The 21,900-nt window shown below is 41.7% G+C and overlaps 2 protein-coding genes across 8 annotated transcripts in view; one reads left to right on the plus strand and one right to left on the minus strand.

The window, feature by feature from the left end:
- LOC121712346 (hemicentin-1-like) overlaps positions 1-21,900 on the minus strand; it is a 37,677-nt gene that overhangs the window by 805 nt on the left and 14,972 nt on the right. The window contains exons 1-23 of one of the 7 annotated variants that reach the window (XM_042096557.1): positions 17,501-17,637; positions 14,966-15,083; positions 14,497-14,745; positions 13,524-13,781; positions 12,402-12,434; positions 11,956-12,201; positions 11,603-11,650; positions 10,637-10,885; positions 9,808-10,071; positions 9,245-9,499; positions 8,214-8,264; positions 7,810-8,058; positions 6,655-6,924; positions 5,596-5,850; positions 5,146-5,193; positions 4,479-4,727; positions 3,735-4,016; positions 3,163-3,417; positions 2,763-3,011; positions 2,235-2,486; positions 953-1,249; positions 532-801; positions 54-356 (exon numbers count right to left, since the gene is read on the minus strand). In XM_042096557.1, coding sequence (XP_041952491.1) covers positions 54-356; positions 532-801; positions 953-1,249; positions 2,235-2,486; positions 2,763-3,011; positions 3,163-3,417; positions 3,735-4,016; positions 4,479-4,727; positions 5,146-5,193; positions 5,596-5,850; positions 6,655-6,924; positions 7,810-8,058; positions 8,214-8,264; positions 9,245-9,499; positions 9,808-10,071; positions 10,637-10,885; positions 11,603-11,650; positions 11,956-12,201; positions 12,402-12,434; positions 13,524-13,781; positions 14,497-14,707 — 4,594 coding nt within the window. In that variant the 5' untranslated portion in view covers positions 14,708-14,745; positions 14,966-15,083; positions 17,501-17,637. Of the gene's footprint in view, positions 1-53; positions 357-531; positions 802-952; positions 1,250-2,234; positions 2,487-2,762; positions 3,012-3,162; positions 3,418-3,734; positions 4,017-4,478; positions 4,728-5,145; positions 5,194-5,595; positions 5,851-6,654; positions 6,925-7,809; positions 8,059-8,213; positions 8,265-9,244; positions 9,500-9,807; positions 10,072-10,636; positions 10,886-11,602; positions 11,651-11,955; positions 12,202-12,401; positions 12,568-13,385; positions 13,782-14,496; positions 14,746-14,965; positions 16,878-17,500; positions 17,638-21,900 lie in introns of those variants that run through there. The other 6 variants (XM_042096558.1, XM_042096559.1, XM_042096556.1 and 3 more) reach the window with 6 other exon arrangements.
- Positions 17,841-21,900, plus strand: part of LOC121712349 (adenylate cyclase type 3-like) — an 18,686-nt gene continuing 14,626 nt past the window's right edge. The window contains exons 1-3 of the mRNA XM_042096569.1: positions 17,841-17,943; positions 18,529-19,414; positions 19,664-19,813. Coding sequence (XP_041952503.1) covers positions 18,749-19,414; positions 19,664-19,813 — 816 coding nt within the window. The 5' untranslated portion in view covers positions 17,841-17,943; positions 18,529-18,748. The remainder of the gene's footprint in view (positions 17,944-18,528; positions 19,415-19,663; positions 19,814-21,900) is intronic.

Below are 21,900 nucleotides of genomic sequence, written 5' to 3' on the forward strand. Positions count from 1 at the left end.
CCCATTTGTCAAAGATTTTTTTATCAGAAAAAATATGACAGTGGTAAACTCACCAATCAGCTCAATGGAAAGGCTAGCACTGGTGTAGCTTGTAGGGACAGTATGGACGTCTGGATTAGAAGCTGTACAGAGGAGAACACCGACATCAGCCTCACTTGCTGACCTGATCGAGAATGTGGCATTTGTGGACACAACTTTATCCCCCAAAGTCCACTCGTAGGTGCATGCTGGGTAGCACTGAGAGGAGCAGTGTAAGGTTGCTGAAGATCCAGGGAGAAGGCGAAGGACATCAATCGGTTTCTGTCTCAATATTTTTCCACCAGAGATAGATGCTATGTCAGGAGTTCCTGGCCCATCTATGAAATATAAGGCACACTGGTTGTATGTGGAATATAATCTGCTTAAAAAAACAACAACTAGGCAATATTGACTATATTGTGCCAAGGTTAAAATAACCACCCATGTGTAGGGGCAGATCAAATACATTCACAAAGATGTACACAACCATATCATACATTCTCATGTACTTACAAATGACATTCAACTCGTATGGGATTCCAGGGATGACTTTTCCTTGCTCTGTAACAATACACTGATACACGCCTGTATCAAATGGATGGAGTGGATCAAATATAAGAAAAACATTATTGTCAGAAAGATGGACGCTGACACTTGTAGACAATGCTTCCCCATTTCTGGTCCACTGAATATAAGATCCTTGCTCTGCTCCAGCACACTGCAGTGAATACAACCTGTTTGTTCTTGGTTGTGCTTCAGTGTTGGGCTGAACTGCAATTGGATCTGGTGAAGGGAGAAAAATATTGTTTTATTGATTTAATATGTGAGCAGCAAATAAGGTATTACCCAGCACTGAAACCTTTGTCATCATTAGTCTTTCCTTGAAAAAAAAAAAAAAGTTACAGCTCTGTTACACATGAAATGCCTTCCTTACCAGTCACATTGATAGCCATCATGACAGTCTCAGACTGGCCAGAGAGAATGTTGGCCGCAGTACACTGCAGCAGCTCCGTCTGAATGTAGTCTTCCACACTGATGACCAGCCTGTTGCCCAGCACAGCCTCCCCTCCCTGGAGGATGGGCACAGACACTGACTCCCCAGTGAGGGTTCTCCCTTCGAAACGCCATGTGATGTTACATGCAGGAACGCAGTCAGCAAGGCAATAGTAGGAGAATGTGTTCCCTACTATCACAGATGATGGTCCTTTAATGGTTACATCCTTAGGCCCCTCTGAGGAACATCAAACACATACATCTGCTTTACCAAACACAGAAAATACCAATAATCTCATTTCCCATATACACCCTGTATGAGACCCTGACAGTCACCAAACCTTTTATAATAATAATAATAATTATTATTAGTAGTAGTAGTAATATTGATGTTTTTGTCGTTGTTGTTATTATGACCGCCGCGCAGCGAAGGTTTAGTCAGATTTTTTTTATTTTTCGCATGTCCAAATTTCCGTCAAGGATTCCCGGGACACTGAAAGACCAGGGTACACGAAACTTGGTGGGCATGTAACCCCACATGGATAGCATGGAACCATTGTTTTTTGTTTTGATCTGTAGCCCCCCCGCTGGACTGGACCCCCCGAAAGGAGGGTAGGGCAGACACAGTTTTCTGTGAATATCTCAAGAACCGTAGGGTTTAGGAGGACCATTTTTTTTTGTATGTTGATCTCAAGGGGCCATGTTAACCCATTCCATGTGCACACATGTGCATAAACAGATACACACGCACACACATACATTCACAGTAATCATACGTATGACACATACTCACACAGTAGACATATGTACGCATGCATGCACATGCACAAACACGCAGGCAAACACACAAGCACGCACGCACACACACACACACACACATAAACATAAACGTGTACACACACACATGCACACAATTCAAGAATTTCTCAGAATTATGAACAGGCAAGATGGGGGTGGGGTTGTATAAAATGAATTTTACATGTGAAATCTATGAACTAATCATGTTTTGGTACTTGTTGTCTAACAGATACCAGTGAGAATTGAGTGTGGATAATGCAATTTAGTGAGACAGTTAGAATCATATAGGCCTTTCAGCATGATTTATTTTTGTGGAAAAAATGTGCTGGACTGGGCGGCGGTCATATTTTGTACCGCTCTGCAGTACATCTAGTTTATTATGCAACATATTACCAGTACTTATTGAAAAATTGAAAGTTACTTACGTGCCATCCAAACATTACTGATGGATTCCACAAAAAGGCCAGATAAAGTGTTCTGTGCTTTACAAATCACAGTTGCTAATGTGGTCTCAGGTGGTGCCGTGTAATGTAGTTTACGGGAGTTTGTCCGTGTTTGGTCACCGATATACCAGCTGTAGTTACAGGATGGGTAGCACACAGCTGAGCACACAAATGTGGACTCGACTCCATTCGCCAACATTTTAGGTGCTGTGATACTGACATTTAAAGGCCCCTCTGAAAAGAATACCAATGTGTCACGTTACTGTTGAAGAAACATAAGGATTGAGTAATAATAGTGCTATCTTTTATGCCATCACTAATGGCAAATTGTGGGAGTTGGCTGTCTGATAGTCCTCTAAATGGAAAGAGTTGATATTGTTTTAGTAGTTATCAGATAAACAGGGATAGCTTTGTCATAAGACATCTGGAGTAGCTCCTCTGTCACAGACTAAGGGAAGTTTGCAGTCATCTTCATCACCCATGAAAGCATTCGTCAAATACACAACGTACCTGCCACTTGCAGAATTTTGGTAAAGCTGGCAGTCTTTCCAGTCATTGGATTCTTAGCCTCACAGCTGAGAGCTTGTGGTGGTGAAAGTCCACGAAGATAAAAGTCAAGTTCGTTTCCCTGCACTGTTTTTCCAGCCACATTCCAGGTGAATGTGCAAGGAGGGGAGCAGTATGCTAAACACTCAAAAGTGTATGGTACACCCACTGTGACCACATCCACCCCTTCAATCTTCACAGATTTAGGCCCCTCTATTTTCAGAAAAGCACAATAAAAATAGCTCATGTTATACTATACTTAATACTAAATACCTTAAAATATCTTATACAAAATAGCCCTGGTGTTATCATAATGTTATTAGGTTAATATTATTGCTGTTGTCTGTTGAAGGCATTTACTTACCTTCCACCCAAACAGTGACAGCGGATTCTGCAATAAGGCCAGATAGGATGTTTTGAGCCTTGCAAATCACAGTAGCTGATTCAATGTCAGCTGGTGTTGTGAACTGTAGTTCGCTGCCGCCAGTTTTCCAGGTTTGGTCATCAATGAGCCAATCATAAGTACAGGAAGGGTAACAAAAAGCAGAGCAGACAAATGTGGCCTCGGCTCCAATCACCAGTTTTGTAGGTGCGGTGAGACTGACATTTAACGGTCCCTCTGGGAAAAGAACACACGTGCAACATTTGCAGTCAAGACATGTAAGGATCACAAAGTGATAGTGCCAACTTATCTGCCATCAGTGATGTGCAAAGGTCTTAGGGTTTAATACTCCACTATAGCCTTCTTAGAGGAAAAGAGTTGATGTAGTTTTAGTAGTTATCAGACAAATAATGATACCTTTGTCAACAGAAATAGGAATAACTCATTGTAATAAAATAATGCAATAACTCTTCCCAACAGATTCAATTATTTCACTCTCATCAGCATCAGCTTCTTCTCTCATGAGAGTACCCACACACCACACACAACTGTACCTGCCACTTGCACTGTCCTGCTAACACTGGCAGTCTGTCCTGTGGCTGGGTTCTTAGCTTCACAGTTGAGGGTAAGGGTTAGGTTTTGGGTTAGATCCTGTGGTGGCAACAGCTGGGGAAGAACAAAGTCAAGGCTGCTTCCGTGTGATATCTCCCCTTCAACACTCCAGCTGTATGTGCAGGCTGGGGAGCAGTTAGCAAAACACTCGAAACTGGTCGGGACTTTTACAGTGACCACATCTACTCCTGTGATCTCCACAGATGTGGGCCCCTCTTTTATGTCTATATTGAAAAAGAGAAACAGAGGGCTCTTTTAAAATCATAACTGGTAAGACAGAAATGCACTTTTAGTCAATTTTTTTTAATTCTTTTACATTTTTTATTCTTATATGTTAAGTGAGTGTTGTACTTTGAGAGCAAAGATTAACCGGAGTCAAATTCCTTGTTTGTTTACGCAAATTCTGATTCTGATTTTTAAATTTGCCAGTTTGAACTGATATCATATTACACACCATTGTAATGAGGAAAAGAAATACCATAGACAACATATACACATACACAAATAGTACAAACGGTATATTCACACTCCTCACTCTAAAATCACATCTGTGTTCAATGGCTTAACACACACACACACACACACACACACAGTGCATGAAGTCGTCTCCCACAGACAGGAGTATTTTACTCTTGTGACAGCTGCATCCCTATTAAAAGTAGCCTACCCATCACACACCACAGTACCTGATGCTTGCACAGTTCTGTTAACACTGGCTGTCTTTCCAGAGGCCGGATTCTTAGCCACACAGTTAAGGACTTCTGGTAGAGACTGTCCAGAAAACGTGAAGTCAATCACACTTCCCGGAATTATTTTCCCATTCACATTCCAGGTGTATGTGCAGGGTGGATAGCATTCAGCAGCACACACAAAACTGTACGGGAGTCCAATTGTAAGCACATCCTCCCCGATGATCTTCAAAAACTGAGGACCATCTGTTTAAAAAAAACACATTAAAACGATTTTAAGATTAAGTAAGACTAATACATGCAGCAGAACAGACAGTCTAAATTCTCATTTTTTAACAGACATACTCTGATTTCAGGGCATCACTCGTTCACTACATAATGAATATCCAGCATGTAGTTATTCACTATATATTGTCCTATATAGGGAATTACCGGTACTGGTTGTCCCAAACTCAGGCATTGATGTATATGTGGATATATGTCTCAACTGTGTTTTTGGTAGTAGTAGTTTCATAGTTTTTGGTAGTTGATTCTGTGTACTATGAAAGAAAACATGCATTCGTAACATTGTGGCTAGTGACATGCCTCCATAACCAAAAACACAGCACAACTACAACACACGAGACTGATTATTAGTGACTGGACACAGGATGCCTGGACTCACATGGTGTGTTGGTGTTCATTCTCTCCAGCTCCTGACTGGCGGTACCTCCTGAAACACATTGCACCCCTCCTTCACAATTGAAAGCTAACACATTCATAACCTGAATAGCCGGGCTACACTGGCTGTACATGAAGCACTCCCTTCACGGAGTGTAAAAATGGTTTTAGTTTCTGGTCTCATTTTTTTGGAATATATGAACCGTTTTCATGTCTGGTGTGGCCAGTTCCATCGATTATAGTGGAAGCTAACTGTTGTAGAACACGCTCCGCGAACAGAACGCTTCAGTTATATGTGCCTGGTGTAGCCTGCCAGTAACAGTGAAAACAGCTCGCCACCTTTCCATTTAATTTGATTCAAATAGATTGTTTTTTATGTAATGCATATTCAGCACAGATAATATTAAACTTCTTTATTTGTCTTTACTGTATCTATTAAAAGGGATACACATACCTGTCAATGAAAAAGTGACAGTGGATTCCACATAAATACCAGATAAGGTGTTTTGTGCCTTGCAAGTCACAGTGGTTTTTGTGTTGGATGGTGCTGTGTACTGCAGCTCATTGGTGGTGTTTGCCCATGTTTGGTCACCAATGAACCAGCTATAGATACAGGAAGGGTGGCAGGAAGCCACAGAGCACACAAATGTATACTCATCTCCATTCACCAGCGTTTTGTGTGCGGCAATACTGACATTCAAAGGTCCTTCTGAAAAGAATATACATGGGACATGATTAGAAGTCAAGAATAAGGCTTAAAAATTGACAAGACAAATATACTGTACATGTAATCACTTCAAGTCAAATTAGTTGTGGGAGTTGTTGTTTGACATAGTCCTGTAGTGTTGAGGTAGTTCTAAAAGCTAATTAAAGTTATATTAAAGTTATATTAAAGTTCATACTCTAAGCCTTAAAGTCATTGTAATGCACCACTAGGATAAAATACACAATGCATACAAAAACAGTCATTTGATAATTGTCACTGTTTACTTTAATATCGCAGCTACGTTCAATGACTCAGTCCTTACACACACCCAGTAGCCTGGAAAATCCAGACCTTGATAATCTAGAAAGATTAAGGGTCTGGCCACGAACAATGTAATGGCCCAACTCGAGGGGCGGCACCAAGCATGCATTTGAAAATCTCCCTGCATGCAATTAGATAACACTAGACCAATGTTTACTCTGAATGATTCCGGACTTCGACGCAATTGGATAACACTACGATCAATGTTTCCAACGTTGCAGCGCTGTCGCCATCAGTTTAGCTCGCCTCTGGCCCGCCTATATCAGATATGATTTGATTGGTTCCACGGGATGCAAGGGGAAAAAGTAACGTGCATCATTGCTCATTGCCAGAGTGTCTCTCAGAGACAATTCCATTGTGCTCTTGCGAGAACTCTGGATTTCCAGGGTACACCACCCAGTAGGCCTACATGAATTCCTCCCCTACAGACACACAGCGATTTCACCCCCACCAGTAAAAGCACCCATCCTTCACACCCCACAGTACCTGCTACTGGCACCGTTTTGCTAACGGTGACCGTCTTCCCAGTGGCTGGATTCCTGACCTCACAGCTGAGGGGTAGTGTAGTCCATGGTGTTGAGCCTTCATGAAGAACCACGTCGATCTGAGAATATCTATGCACGGTTTCCCCATTCACATTCCAGGTGTAGGTGCAGGCCGGGGAGCATTCTGCTGAGCAATCGAAGGTGGACGGGACTCCCACTGACACTACATCCACCCCTTTAATCTCCACATGTATGGGTCCCACATTTATGTCTGTTTTTTTTTAACAAAAAAGAAACAGAAGGCTCTTTTAAAATCTGAACAAAACAGAGAAATGCAAGTGCACTACTACTACATTGTTAACTGCCGCTACTGTAGTTTATTTAGTATATTTAGTATTTCTTTTATCTTTGTCTCTATTGTGCAGTGGAGTTTTTTATATTTATTTATTATACGGCTCTTCACAATGCAAGTAGAATGCTCCATTGACTTGAATGGGATTTCCGAAAGTTCTAACGGTCATTATTTCTTGGGAAAGGACCTCTGAAAACAAGAATGACCGCTGTCAATGGCAACGGAGTTTGTGCCTGGAACTTCATTCAAAAGTGAAAGCAGACGGTTGATCAGCTGTGTTCTAAAGAATGTTTGATTCGAGGTTCAGCGTGTGTTGCGAACTATTTGTTTCTCAGCAAAAGCCACGACGAAACGGTAACAAATAAGTGTAAAGAGACATATCATGGAGTTTATTGTTTTGGCAAGTAGCCGTATAATAAGTAGGATAATGTATAGAACGCCCGGTTCGCCCTGTCGGGACTTATTTTCCCCATAATGACCGGCGTTCTATACATTATCCCTTACATACTTACTTTTTCTGCTGTAAGTGCATGTTGTGTGTGATGTCCATATGCTACTGAGACCTTGAATTTCCCCTTGGGGATCAATAATGTATCTATCTATCTACTCATTGTAATAGAAAACAGGTATCCTCTTATCTAACTCTGGGGTAGAAGGCAAATAAGCTAATTTTCCAAAAAGTTGGCATAATAGCATGCCTGAGTTCACTCTTTCCTCACATGCTGGCTCTCACCCTCACTCTCACTCTCTTGGCATCTCAGCTGCATCATTCATGAAGGCACCCATCATCACCCATCACTGTACCTGCCACGCGCACTGTCTTGCTCGTGCTGGCGAACACTCCGGTGGCTGGATTCTTAGCCACGCAGCCGATGAATTGGGGAGCAGCAGGGCCACCAATACTGATGCCGATGTAGTCTCCATGTCCAGTTGCCCCATCGATGGACATGGTGTACGTGCAGGGAGGATAGCATTTTGCAGAACATGTGAAATTGTACGAAACTCCAACTGTGATCGCATCCGCACCAGAGATCTTTACAGACTGAGGCCCATCTGTTTAAAACAAGACATGAACTATTTTTAAACTGATATCTGGGGAGGCCAAGAGCCCAGTGTTCTTCATGAAAATGGTCATTGATAGAGGCATTGATGTATCCAATCTCATTAGACCGGTGATCAGATGCTGGCCACTGCATGGCTGGACTCACATGGTACTTTGGTGGTGGTGGTGCTCTTGGGCTTCTCTCCAGCTGTAGCTCCTGAAACACATCACATGCCCAAGCTTTATTATTGGGGGCAGCCGTGGCCTACTGATTAGCGCTTTGGACTTGTAACCGGACGGTTGCCGGTTTGAACCCCGACCAGTAGGAACGGCTGAAGTGCCCTTGAGCAAGGCACCTAACCCCTCACTGCTCCCCGAGCGCCACTGTTGTTGCTTCTCCTCGCTGTGTGTTCACTGTGTGTTTCACTAATTCACGGATTGGGATAAATGCAGAGACCAAATTTCCCTCACGGGATCAAAAGAATATACTATACTATACTATTATCCAAGGTTTACACAGTTTACTGTTTAACTGTTTGATGGGCCACACATCTAGGCACTTTATGACCACTTACATTTTCTTTACAAAGTCATGTGAAACGATAATGTTTTCAAATAAATTTAAATAATCAACTCATCACTGTGATGAAGCCTGAATCTTTTTCATTCCATTTATAGATAGATAGATAGATAGATAGAGATACTTTATTGATCCCCAGGGGAAATTCAAGGTCTCAGTAGCATACAGACATCACACACACATTTACTAACAGCAGAAAAAAGTAATTAAAAGTATATAATATAAAAAAACACAACTAAGCAATAAGGACAGTAGAAGATAAAGAATATACTAAAATACAAATTATACTAAATAACACTTAATCTAAATCAATTCTAAAAACAGTATCCACATAGTGGGTGATTAATCAAGAGGCGCTTGCAATGACTGAGGCAGGGACTGAGCCTGTGATTCTCTGTGCATAGTAAGGTAAGGTAAGGTGCTCTGTGTGAGTGAGTGTCATGGTGATGGTGCAAATGAGTAAGTCCAACAGTGCAACAGTGCAAGAATAAAGTCTAGAGACCAGCATAAAATAAATATTAAATATAAAATGTATTCCGAAGGCATTACAGATTTGTTATCACATATTCAAGATATACTCATTGTTATAATACAATTATTGTCTATCACTTACTCACCTTCTACTGAGACAGTGACAGAGGATTCCACAAAAAGGCCAGATAGCGTGTTTTGAGCCTTGCAAATCACAGTTGCTGATTTGGTGTCTGATGGTGGTGTGTATTGTAGTTCACGGCTGTCATTTTTCCACGTTTTGTGATCAATGAACCAATCATAGCTACACGAGGGGTCGCAAATAGCAGAGCACACAAATGTACACTCAACTCCATTTACTAACTTTTCTGGGGCTGAGATAGTGACATTGGAGGGTCCATCTGAAAAAAACAAAAAAACACGTGCACCACATAATTGTCACCAGACAAATAGTGACAATCTTTTGTCAAAATACTTATGTATAGGCCACTGTAATGCAACACCAGAATAATAAACATAACACATGCATACGCAAATAGTTTCCAGATCACCACATCATTATTACATTATTATTACTCTTACACTACACTATTACACTATTACTCTTTAGACACACTCTTTGCTCTTCCTTCACAGACTGAGCTCTTTCTCTCTCTCAGCATCAGCTTCATCACTGACCAAAGCACCCATCCACCACCCACCACTTTACCTGCCACTGGCATCGTCTTGGTAACGCTGGCAGTCTTTCCTGAGGCTATATTAGTGACCTCGCAGTTGAGGACTTGTGGCGCTGCAAGTCCATCCATAACAACGTCAATGACCATTGATCCATGTAGTGTCAGCTGCCCATTCACAGTCCATGTGTATGTGCAAGATGGAGAGCATTCTGCAGAACACTCATAGGTATAATGGACTCCGACTGTTATCACATCCACCCCTGTGATCTCCACAGACGTGGGCCCCTCTATGGCGTCTATTAAAACAAGAACAGAGGGCCCTTTTAAAACCATCAGAACTCATCGGAACAAGCATATTATACAGTGCCTATAAAAAGTCTTCAGCCCCATGCTAAAGTTGACTAAAAAGAGGAATAAAAAATATCTTTTGGAAATGGATCTTAATTCCTTAATTAAAAATGAGGAAAAATCCAACCTTTAAGGACACTAATTTTCTTTGTCAATGAATAATGTATTGTAAATAAATAAATGTTCTCCATTAGGGTGCATAAGTATTCATACCCCTATGTTAAACCTTGATGTTGAATTCCCATAGAGGCAGGCAGATTTCTATTTTTAAAGGCCAGTTATTTCATGGATCCAGGGTACTATACAACTTTAGCATGGGGCTGAAGACTTTTTTATAGGCACTGTATATCATTGTATTACAGTATACTAGGAATACCATACACACAACAATGAATGAAGGGTCCCCAGACCCATTCTCAATCTCAATTGAGATTTGAGAAGTGGTCTGGTCTCAGCCAGGTATTCATTATCAACCACATCACCAATGAGGACACCCATCACAGACCACTGTACCTGACACTGGCACACGTTTGGTAATGTTGGCCGTCTTTCCTGTGAGTGGATTCTTAGCTTCGCAGTAGAGAACTTGTGGTGGCGCAGGTCCAGGAATAGTAAGGTCCATCTGACTTCCATGAACTATGCTCCCATCCACATTCCAAGTGTATGTGCAGGGTGGGTAGCATTCTGCAGAACATGTGAAATGGTTCGAGACACTTATTTTTATCACATCCGCCCCGGTGATCTCCAAAGACTGAGGGCCATCTGTTACAAACAAGACATTCAAAATAGTTGTAAAATGATATATGGGGAGACATACAGTATAAACGCAGAATGATTTCATGTACAAACTGATCATTGCACTTTAACATATGTACCGTTTTTGCAGTGTGCAGAGGTCAGAAGTCCAGTTTTGCAGTGTGCAGAGCAAAAGTCCGGCTTCAGAAAGTAGAAGTCCTGCCACATTTTTGTTCCAACCATTCACTTAATCAGCTAATTCTAATTAGCAGAACTTTTAAGCCAGGTAGATCAGCTAATTAGTGGAATCATCTGTGTTAAGTGCACAGGTACCAATACATGGCAGGATTTTTACTTTCTGAAGCTGGACTTTTACATCTCTGTGCAGTGGACATATGAGTTTCAGTTTCATTGGAAACTTTGATGTTTTAAAGGCATCCGATGCAGATGTTTTTCTACAGGGGCTCTCCCTACAGTTGTGGGGTATCCATACTTTATACAACGGTCATGAATACCACTCATGGCTTGCACCTATCCCCTGGACACGTCTCTGAAGAGCCATGTCCACAAACAAGGTAACATTACATTTCATACAAATAGTAGACTATTGTACAATTTCTGTTAAGCAATTCGTGATTCTCCAGGTAGGGGGAGAGCGAAGCTGCAAGGCCGGAGGTGAGCAGCTCACAGTACAACTGTATGACAGTGACGTTCAGGGACTGTCCACTGCATGGCTGGACTTACATGGTCTCTTGGTGGCAACAGTCGGTGGCATCTCACTGACAGTACGACCTGTACCAGATTGCAAAACAGAGAAACTATTATTACTTTATAAAATTGTTCATTTGAAATGGCAGTGGTCATTGTAAAACAAATTCTGAATAATGTACACCAGATATGCATACCAAAATAGTTCCCACATTATCTATTAATTCATCGTCTTTACTTTAATTCCATACATGTGTTCAATGAGCCAGTCCATACACACACACCCTTTACTCCTCCCTCACAGACTAAGGTATTTTACTGTCTTGGCATCAGCTTCATCACTCCAAGCACCCCCATCCTCAGCCCCCCCCCCCCCCCCATCATAGTACCTGTAACTCCCACAGTCTTGTTAATGCTGGCGGTCTCTCCCGTAGTTGGATTCGTAGCCTCGCAGTTGAGGATTTGTGGCATAAATCCTCCAGCAGTGAAGTCGATCCCATTGCCATGGAGAATCTGGCCATTCACATTCCAGGTGTACGTGCAGTATGGGTAGCATTCAGCAGAGCACAAGAAAGTGGACTTGACTCCCTCTGTGACCACATCTGCCCCGGAGATCTTTAAAGACCGAGGCCCATCTGTTTAACACAAGACATTAAAAAGTCTCACAATGATACCAGGCAAGGCAAATATAGACAATAATATACAGTATATACAATAATAATATATATATATTATTAACATATATATGAATGCAAACCGTTCACACATAAGCGTTCACACATAAGACAAAAGATGACTGATGATCAGTGATTGTGCATTGCTTAGCTGAACTCACATGGTTTGTTGTTCGTGGTGTTCTCAGCAGACTCTATAACACATCACATACCATCCATTATCATCCACAAACTCGGAGATATGCCAGTTGAAACCACCTCCCCGGCTTTTCGTTACATTTGATTCATTCATAGAATTCAATTCATTGATCATTAGCCCATTAATGTCTATAGTTGAAGTTTAAAGGAAAAGGTCATTAGTTCATCTGAATGCATTCTTTCCTATGATGTTCATAGAAATGCATTGAAAGTCATTGTCATGGAGCTACATTTCTCATCAATTGTACCTTCAACCAAACAGTAATTTTTTTTTTTACAATAAATGTTTACTTAAAAGTGCTCTAAGCAATGTTGAGCATCACCAGTGTTGCTGTTTTTGGAGCCTGGGCTGTCCACAGAGACCGTATTCTTTTACAGTGTCAGGGCACAGGCAGCTAGCGGATGGTGAGGTGATGTTTGCAGTATGTGACAAAAAATGTTTTAGCTTAGAAACCGTGTAACATCGCTTAGAGCAACTTTAAGGCACTGTGGCATAAATTCTTTGGCCATGTGATGACAGGAACCTGTATTTCCATATGTGTTTTTAGGAGTTGTGTAACCCCATGTGACCAACAACTAAAAATAGTATGTTAACATAAATGACTATCTTAGAACTAAGTTACATCAAGTGGCTGGTTCTGTTGGATTCAGGAGAAGTTGTGTTTTATATGTTGAATATGTTTCAGTGCAAATCTGAAATTTATAATGTCAAATGATTGTTGAACCTTTTGTGATTATTTGCATTGTTTTTTTATTAAGCACAACTTTGACTACCAATTATGGCATGATAGATACGGTATGTGCAACCACAATGTTTAGTTTTGCCACGTGTAGTCTCACACCAAATATCAAGTCAATTCCACTTATAGAACTTAATCTGTGGGCCTTTTCCTTGATCAACTATTTTTAGTTGTTAGTCATTAATGGGTTAGTCTGCAATGACTTACTGTTTACTATTACAGTCTATTGAAGAAGAGCCCTTGCGCAGAACACAAGAACTCATCTCTCACAGGCTGAGCTATTTTGCTCTCTTAGCATCAGCCTCACCACTCAGGAAAGGCTCGGTCCACCACACACCACTGTACCTGTAACGTCCACAATCTTTTTAGCTCTGGCCGTCTTCCCTGTGGCGGGATTCTTAGCCTCGCAAACGAGGACTTGTGGTGCTGAAGGTCCGTGCATAACAACGTCCAGCTCGTTTCCATGTAGTATCTGCCCGTTCACATTAAAGGTGTATGTGCAGGGCGGGGAGCAATCAGCAGAACACTCAAAAGTGTATTTAACCCCCACTGTCATCACATCCACCCCTGTGATCTCCACAGACGTGGGCCCCTCTTTAACCACTGTTAACAAAAACAGCAGAAGGTTCTTTTAAAAGCATAACTATTGACCTGGTAGACAACACTGCACACAAAACATATGCATAAACAAATAGCAGACATCTACATTCATTATCATTCTTTATTTTAATAACATAACTGTGCTCAATAAGCCAGTCTTTATACACACCCTTAATTAATGTATTCTCTATTGCATTTTCTTAGCTGATCTAATGTATTTTAATACCTTTTTTTATTAAAATGCAGTTTAGCTTATTACTTTCATTTATTTATTCATGTTTCACTTTTCTTATTTGTTTTACCCACATTACGATTTATCCTTACTTTTTTATTCATTTTACCTATCTTACCACTTTTACTACAGTATATTTTAATGGTTCTTTTCTATGTTACTGTTATCTTTCATTTTTATTTATGTTTTAGCTCACTTATTTTATTACATTTACCTTATTTATTGTTTTTTATGTTTTCATATTTCTTGTTCATTTTACTGCTTTTACTATAAATGCACTTACTTTAAATATAGTTTAAATGTTGTGATTTGCTTGCTGATTCCCACTAATGATGTAAAGCACACTGAACTGCTTTGGTAAAAAATGTGCTATATAAATAAAATGCCCTTGCCTTGCCTTGCCTTTACTCTTCCCTTATTGACTGAGGTATTTCATTCCTGTCTTAACAGTTTCATAATAAAACTACATATCACACAACACAGTACCTTTCACTTGCACCGTCTTCTTAACATCGGCAGTCTCTCCTGTTGCAGGATTCTTAGCCACACAGTTGAGGACCTGTGGCGGCGTATATCCAGGAACAGAAAAGTCAATCCCGCTTCCGTGCACTGTCTGTCCATCCACATTCCAAGTGTACGTGCAGGGTGGGTAGCATTCTGCAGAACACTCAAAACTGTACGAGACTCCTATCTTCATCTCATCCGTCCCCGAGATCTGTGCAGACTGGGGTCCATCTGTTTAAAACACATCAAAAATAGATTTTTTAAGACACATTTCATGAACTTGCAAAATATCCAATATAAACAGGCATAAATATTTGCCCCTTGTATATATGTAAATAAAAATGTATTTTCTTTTTTTACCACCACAATTATGTATGCAGTGACTTGAAATAAAAGCAAATACAGCACAACTGCATGATGTTCAGTGTTTACTTGCTTGACTGACACTCACATGGTTTCTGGGCGGCAGTAGCTCCTGTAACATAAAAAAAATCCCATCTTCCATTATCCACAATGTACACATCAAAACAGTGAGATTCCGTCACTTCAAACTTTTTCCCCAAACCTACCTGCCAGGAAGACGGACAGTAGAAAGAGACAGGCTGTTTGGGACATCGTTGTGCACCGACGACCTGGATGTAACCTCTCTTCCAGAACTTGTACCTGTCCTTATTTACATATATATATATATCCCTATATATCCCTTATCTATATATCCCTTCTGTGTGGTAGTGCACAGTTGTATCAGAGATAGGAACAAAGACTTTATCGCTCACTAGTTTTCAACTGATAATGATAATAAGTCAAGCTCCTTTAAAAAGCTCGGAAGGCATTCAGTGAAAAGCAAATCGTATCTTTTCCTTGCCTATCTAAAACACAAGCTATACAATTATATCTAAGATGTCCATTGTCCTCTCAGCAGTGCCAAGGGCTTGCTATACTTTCACACAAAGGACACTCCTTAGTTGTGTGTGATAAGGTATTATGCAGAGTCTAATTGTTATTCGCTGAAGAAAAGAAAACTAGGTCACATAATATTGGGTGGGTCTGTCACATTTTATGTTTACACCACAGATAATAAAATTCCCTTCCTTGGCCTTGTTCTCGGCGAAAAAGGGTGTCACCAACTCCCTGTGTATAAAGGGGTTCTTGTCTGACAAGAGAAAGGGATTAAAACAAATACACTCATACACAAACACATACATATTTTCAGTGTGTGTTAATGACAGTCAATGTGTTTGTAAAGACATATTGGGAACAAATATATTCATGAGTGATGTAGTAAGCACTTTCAAGCCAAAAGCAGTCTGTACCAGCTTACACACATGGACACATGCACACACTGGCACATCGGCAATGCACAAGGTTGAAGAGAAACAAAAACTATACTAACAAAAAAATATACACACAGGCACACACACACACAAAGAGAGAGAGAGAGAGAGAGAGAGAGAGAGAGAGACAGACAGACAGACACATACACAGACGTGTGGGTATTTAAGGGGTTGTTCTCTCTTGATCTGGGCACTTTTCGGTTAGGCACATTCTGGTGCAGGCCCCTTTGGGTTAGCTCTCTCCCACTGGCACCTTCTTTTACTATATTTGAACATCATACTGACTTTGCCATACATACCCACATGAACACACTTGCATACATGTTTTTACTTTCCCCTAGACATCTTTCGCACCTTTCATACACAAAAGAAAACAGCCATGCTGAATGATTCCTAATACCATGGCATTCTCCTAATTAAGCCATAAACTTCAGTAGCCTAAATGCAATGCTGCCTGTTTCATTACTTTGATAATATTTAGGCTGCTGATATTACATTACATAGGTTACGTTTCCCACTGTAAAAGGGTTGGCTATGTATGCGACTAGCAGCTTATTACCGCCATGCTAGTGAAGGTCATAGGTTTAGTTCGTTTTTTTTCCTTCAGTAATTTTGTGTCAACAATTCCCAGGACACTGAAAGACCAGGCTGCACAAAACTTGGTGGGCATGCAGCTCCACAATTCATAATTCCTGTGGGCAGCTCCTATAATTGCTGTCGAAAACCCCTAATGGCAGTATACTTATGCAATGCATACACACACATTTGGGTGTCACCATGTTTTGTCACTTGGTGCACACTTTTTGTAGTGAAGCACACACGTTTGCATACAAAAATACAAACAGTTACACACATACACACGCACGCCATACACACAGGCAGCACACACGTTTAAGCACTTCAAACAATTCAGACTGTGTATATTGTGTTATATTCTTAAACAATCATTGAAGAAAAATTCCGGGTTTTAGCACTTTAAGGCCCTTTTCTGGTTTGTTTCGGATGAACTAGAGTGGTGGACACGGACATTTTGACGATTGGTCCTGTCTCGACTTTTCTGATTCGTTTTGAATCGCCTTTTCACCTCTCAGGGTGGCTGGCAATGGGCATACTGTAGTAGGCTACTCACACATGTCCTAAAACAACCCTTAACGTTCGTTTTCAAAACTGTGCAACTCACCGAGTGGTTAGTGGTGTTCGTTGATGTTCCAAAACAAGTAGCGTAGCGAAATACAGTTTCTGTCGTCTTTTATTTGGCATTTTGTAAAATCCCATTGATTTCTGTTGGAAGACTCAGTGCACGTTTATATTACTACTGCGCCACCGTCTATGCTTCAGGTTCAAATACGAATCATACATTGCGCCGATATATTTGCTTTTAATAGTCAACGAACTCCACTAACCACTCGGTGAGTTGCACAGTTTTGAAAACGAACGTTAAGGGTTGTTTTAGGACATGTTTGAGTAGCCTACTACAGTATGCCCATTGCCAGCCACCCTGAGAAGTGAAAAGGCGATTCAAAACGAGTCAGAAAAGTCGAGACAGGACCAATCGTCAAAATTTCAGTGTCCACCACTCTAGTTCATCCAAAACAAACCAGACATTTTCCTTTAACCAAGGGGAGAACATATATGACTTGATATTTACAAACCGAGTTATTGAGAGGATGTGGGAAGTAGTACTTGCAGTTTGCAAACAGTTGCTGGAGTAAGGTATGGAGAGCACTTTGGAACGTGCTTCATTTTCTTTGAGTAGCAAGTGTAACCATGCGGCGAACATATGCAGCACGTCTAGTTAATTAACGCATTCATTAGGCGGCTCGAGACCAATTATGTAAGTGGCTGTCATGTCGGGTGGCATCATCATGAGTGGGAGGCGGCTCCACCATTAACGCGCAAGATCCTCAGGATGCACCTGAGGGACTCAATTACAGCGCATGCTAGCAACAATTTCTATGTAAGACAGACATCGACCCATGGACAACGGAGAATAACAAAGAACATCGAGTAAATGTTGTTTACATTATTCAAAAATATATATTTGAGTGCTTTTGGAATATTTTACATCGACAGACCAAATGTGGCAGACTAATACGTGAGTGTCATTATTTTAGAAGTATATGCTGGACACGTTTGTAGCTTAATGTATTTCGTTCTATCTATTTGTTTTCTAATAAGATCCTGTAAATAGATGGTTGAACTAGCTTGGTTTAAAATATATATGATTTTTTTTAATGACACATGATTTTTATGTGTGTCACCTATCGAACAGGTATACATTTGTCTCAATAGTTCCTATTCCTTCAGTTACTGAAAATAATTAAGAATTGCAAAATAATGTGATATGTTTGTCGCAGGTTTACAGTTTATGGTTAGAACATCTGACAGGAGAGATTTAGGAGAGTATTAAAGCGTCTTAGATGTTACCATTCACCATGGAAACAACCAGCTGCAGGTAGCGCCAGGTAGTAGGCGCGAGCGTGAGTGGGCACTGGGGGCTCCTTCAAGCATCGATGAAGATCAGCATGCCGTGTCCCCCACATGTCATCCTCCAGAGGAGCGGGAAGTTGGATCAGGCTAAGAATGCGCATTAGCTTTACAAACAAATCTGACATGGATTCGGTAAACGCGCTAGTTATGTATTCAGAGAAGTCACTTTCTGACTTTGGGCTGTGTACAGATACCAGACCGCCTGTCTGGCAAATGTTGGCTAATTTGTGGTGATCAGATGCGGATGTATAGACGGCACTCTGGATAGCGGGAACCTAACGAGATACTCTGGATAGCGGCACTCAGGAGAGAGCACAACTTCTTTTGAATCTGGGATGGCAACAGCCGGACCAAGTATTTCTAACTCATAACAAGCGGAACATCACGTCTTCATCTGTGAATTAGCCAAAATGTCTCTGAACCGAGTTTTCACAGAAACGGAACAACCTGGCGCTTTAACAAGCTGCTCTATTGCACGTCCATCAGAACAAGTTGCGGGTAGGACGCAGGAGATGACGGTGGAGAGCGAGGGTTGTGGCCGGTGTCTTCCCCGGTTCATGAGGCCCACCTTCTCCCCGGCATCTTTGGAAAAACTCTATCAGACATATTTCCAGCGGCAGCGCCAGGAGACCATGCTTGTGTTGCTGGTGTTCTCTGCGCTCTTCAACAACTACGTCATCATCATGAGTGCCGTGTTGTATACAGCAGACAAGCGTGGGACGTTGGTAGCAGCTGCGGTGGGACTAGCTGTGGACTTCGCGCTCTACTACCTCTGCCGTTTCCGTCCAGTGAAGAGCAGAGCCGCCCGCGGGCTCATGCCCTGTGCCATCTGGCTGCTGATCACGGTGCACGTACTTCTCTACCTGGGCCTCAACTTCGCAGGCTTCATGCAGGACGGGGACGTGGTCGGGTGGCAGGTGTTCTTCAGCTTCTCCTTTTTCCTGACGCTGCCGTTGCGCGTGTCCGTCATTCTGCTGCTGACGCTCACTTCGTGCGCCGTGCACACGGCTGTGCTGGCCGTCACCCTGGCCCTGCACCACCCTGGGAAACAGCAAGCTACTGTAATCGTCAGACAGGTGAGAATTGCAGTTGGTGGTGAGCCTGAGTGTGTGTGTGTGTGTGTGTGTGTGTGGGGGGGGGGTCTGGATGCTGTAGGTGGGGGGGGGGGGGGGGGGGCTGTCCATGCATGACCCAGGCCCAAGCACATTTCTCCCTTTCCAAACCTCCACTCACTTTCTGTTGTGGAATGCATGTTTCATCAACTGGCTCTCTGCATTTGGTACCCTGTTCTGTGAGCTGTCATACTTTGTGTGTGTGTGTTGCAGCTCTTTGCTGACTGGATGCTGTATGCTGGTGCGGTGTGTGTGGGGGTGGTCTCCTACTTCATGGCTGACCGGCGCTACAGACGAGCCTTCATGGAGGCGCGACAGTCCCTGGAGGTCAGCCTCACACTTGAAGACCAGAGCCAACAACAGGTCAGACAACACACTCACACACACATACCCAAACCACCACCACCACACTTTGCAGTGCAAAGGTATTTGGCACTTATGAAAAAATGGCAGCATTAGATTTGTCTGTAAAGCAACCTTTAATGTTTATTGGAATCTCTGGTAAAGTAATTTCTCTTCTCTTAGTATTCAATATGTTGACTCCCTTTGCCATTAAAGCAGCTCCTAGTCTTCCCTGGTGGCATCTCATAATGTTGAAGAGTACAAAGGGACAGGTTTCCCAGGACCTTTGAAATAAAAAGAGCTAAAATCTAAAACAAGATGATATTTTTTTCCTGTAACGCTCCTGCATTGATCCGTATGGATTTCTTTGGTTCTCACCATCCACCTCGCTGCCTATGGGGGTAAGATAAACATGGGTCTTTGTCCAGGCAAATTTGTCACAATTCATGTTGATTGGAACTTCAAAATTATCATTTTAACTAATACAGTAATTTTCAGGCAAGCACCTATTTTTCTATTGACATTCCCTGACTTACAGAGGTGAACACACTTTCTCTGTATTTAAGTTCAGTATCTACTTTCTTTAAAATCTTTAAAAATCCATTTGAATCAACAATTAACCACCATTATCTTCCTCTGAAGCAAGGTTTAGTCTTTGAGAGGGAGAGGGTCTTAGATATGAGAATGAGACTACTAAGTAGTTGCGAGATTGTGGGAAGGTTTATTAAAGCAGAAGAATGTTGAAGAATGACTAGGGCGTTTGACCAAAGTCCTTTTAGGCAAGTCCCTCCACTCGGCGGCCATATTGCAACGCTTTTTGGGCACTTATCGGGCATCTATTTCGGCAGAAATGCGCTAGCGCAAGGCTTCACGACACCAATCTTGCATGATTGGCACGATGTCTTCACAACACACCACATTATTGGCTCAATGTATTCACATGTCGACGATTTGCCGCGGAAGGTGTGTGATATACGTAGACAACTGCCATATTGGCGTTACAAACTAACCCCACGCATTTCTATGGAGGATTTTTGAGTGGTGTGTCTCCTCATTAGAGAGTCTCTGGTTTGACCGCTATGTTGCCTATTTTTACGTCAGTGAAACAGGAAGTTATGAATTGCTACTTGAAAGTTCCTAAACACTCGGAATAACATGAATAAATCAAATATAAATGGAAAGAAATATGATTCATTTAATTTTCTAGGGGTGCCAATAATTGTGGCAAAAAAAATGTGTGTGTGTGTGTGTGTGTGAGAGGGTTTCTGAGATTAGTTTCTTACTGTTACAAGCAAACTAAGTTTGGTAAACTAACTATGGTACAGAAAGTAAACAAAAAAAATGTACACAGGAAGTACTTAAGGCTGAGAGGAGAGGAGGGGAGGAGGGAAGGAGGTGTGTGTGTCTAAGAAGGGACAGGAGAAGATTTTGAGAGTGGTGGAGGAAGCACTTTGGCTAATTGGTCTCTCAGGTGAGCTTCCTCCAGTCTTTACCTGAGAGAGACTGCAGGAACACAGTGCTGTCATTATGAGTGTGTGTGCGTGTGTGTGTGTGTGTGTGTGTGTGTGTGTGTGTGTGTGCCACTCCCTGTGCCACTCCCGCCAGACTAATATGCTCATTACTCAGACATAATGACCTTGCAGTTCATCACCCACACACACACACACACTGACTGACTATAAAGTATATATTTTCTCTTTAAAATCCTGTAGGCTACGTTTATCATGTACGTTTATCAATAAGAAACGAAGGGGAGTGCACCCTCACCCCCCACTCCACCTCAAACTGATGCTATTTGTGGATGCCCTAAGAGAGTGGGCTTTTGGGAGAAGGAGGCAGCCAACCAATCAGAAGTCATTGAATTGCATCATGTAACCATAGCGATGAGGCTCTTGAGAGGCCTACACTCTCACTTTTCCTCCTCTATCTCTGTTATTTCTTTCTTTATTTTTCTGTCTGTCTCTCATTCTCTCTTTTTCTGTCTGAAAGATTCTTTAACGTATAAATACAGACCTAACAAATGTGTACACAGAAGCATGATACAGACATACACAGTACACACACAGGTATGCCCCCACTCAAATGCAGACAAACCACATTAGATTGTT

This window comes from Alosa sapidissima, chromosome 6 (genome assembly GCF_018492685.1).
Source record: "Alosa sapidissima isolate fAloSap1 chromosome 6, fAloSap1.pri, whole genome shotgun sequence".
In the NCBI taxonomy this organism is placed as follows: domain Eukaryota; kingdom Metazoa; phylum Chordata; class Actinopteri; order Clupeiformes; family Clupeidae; genus Alosa; species Alosa sapidissima.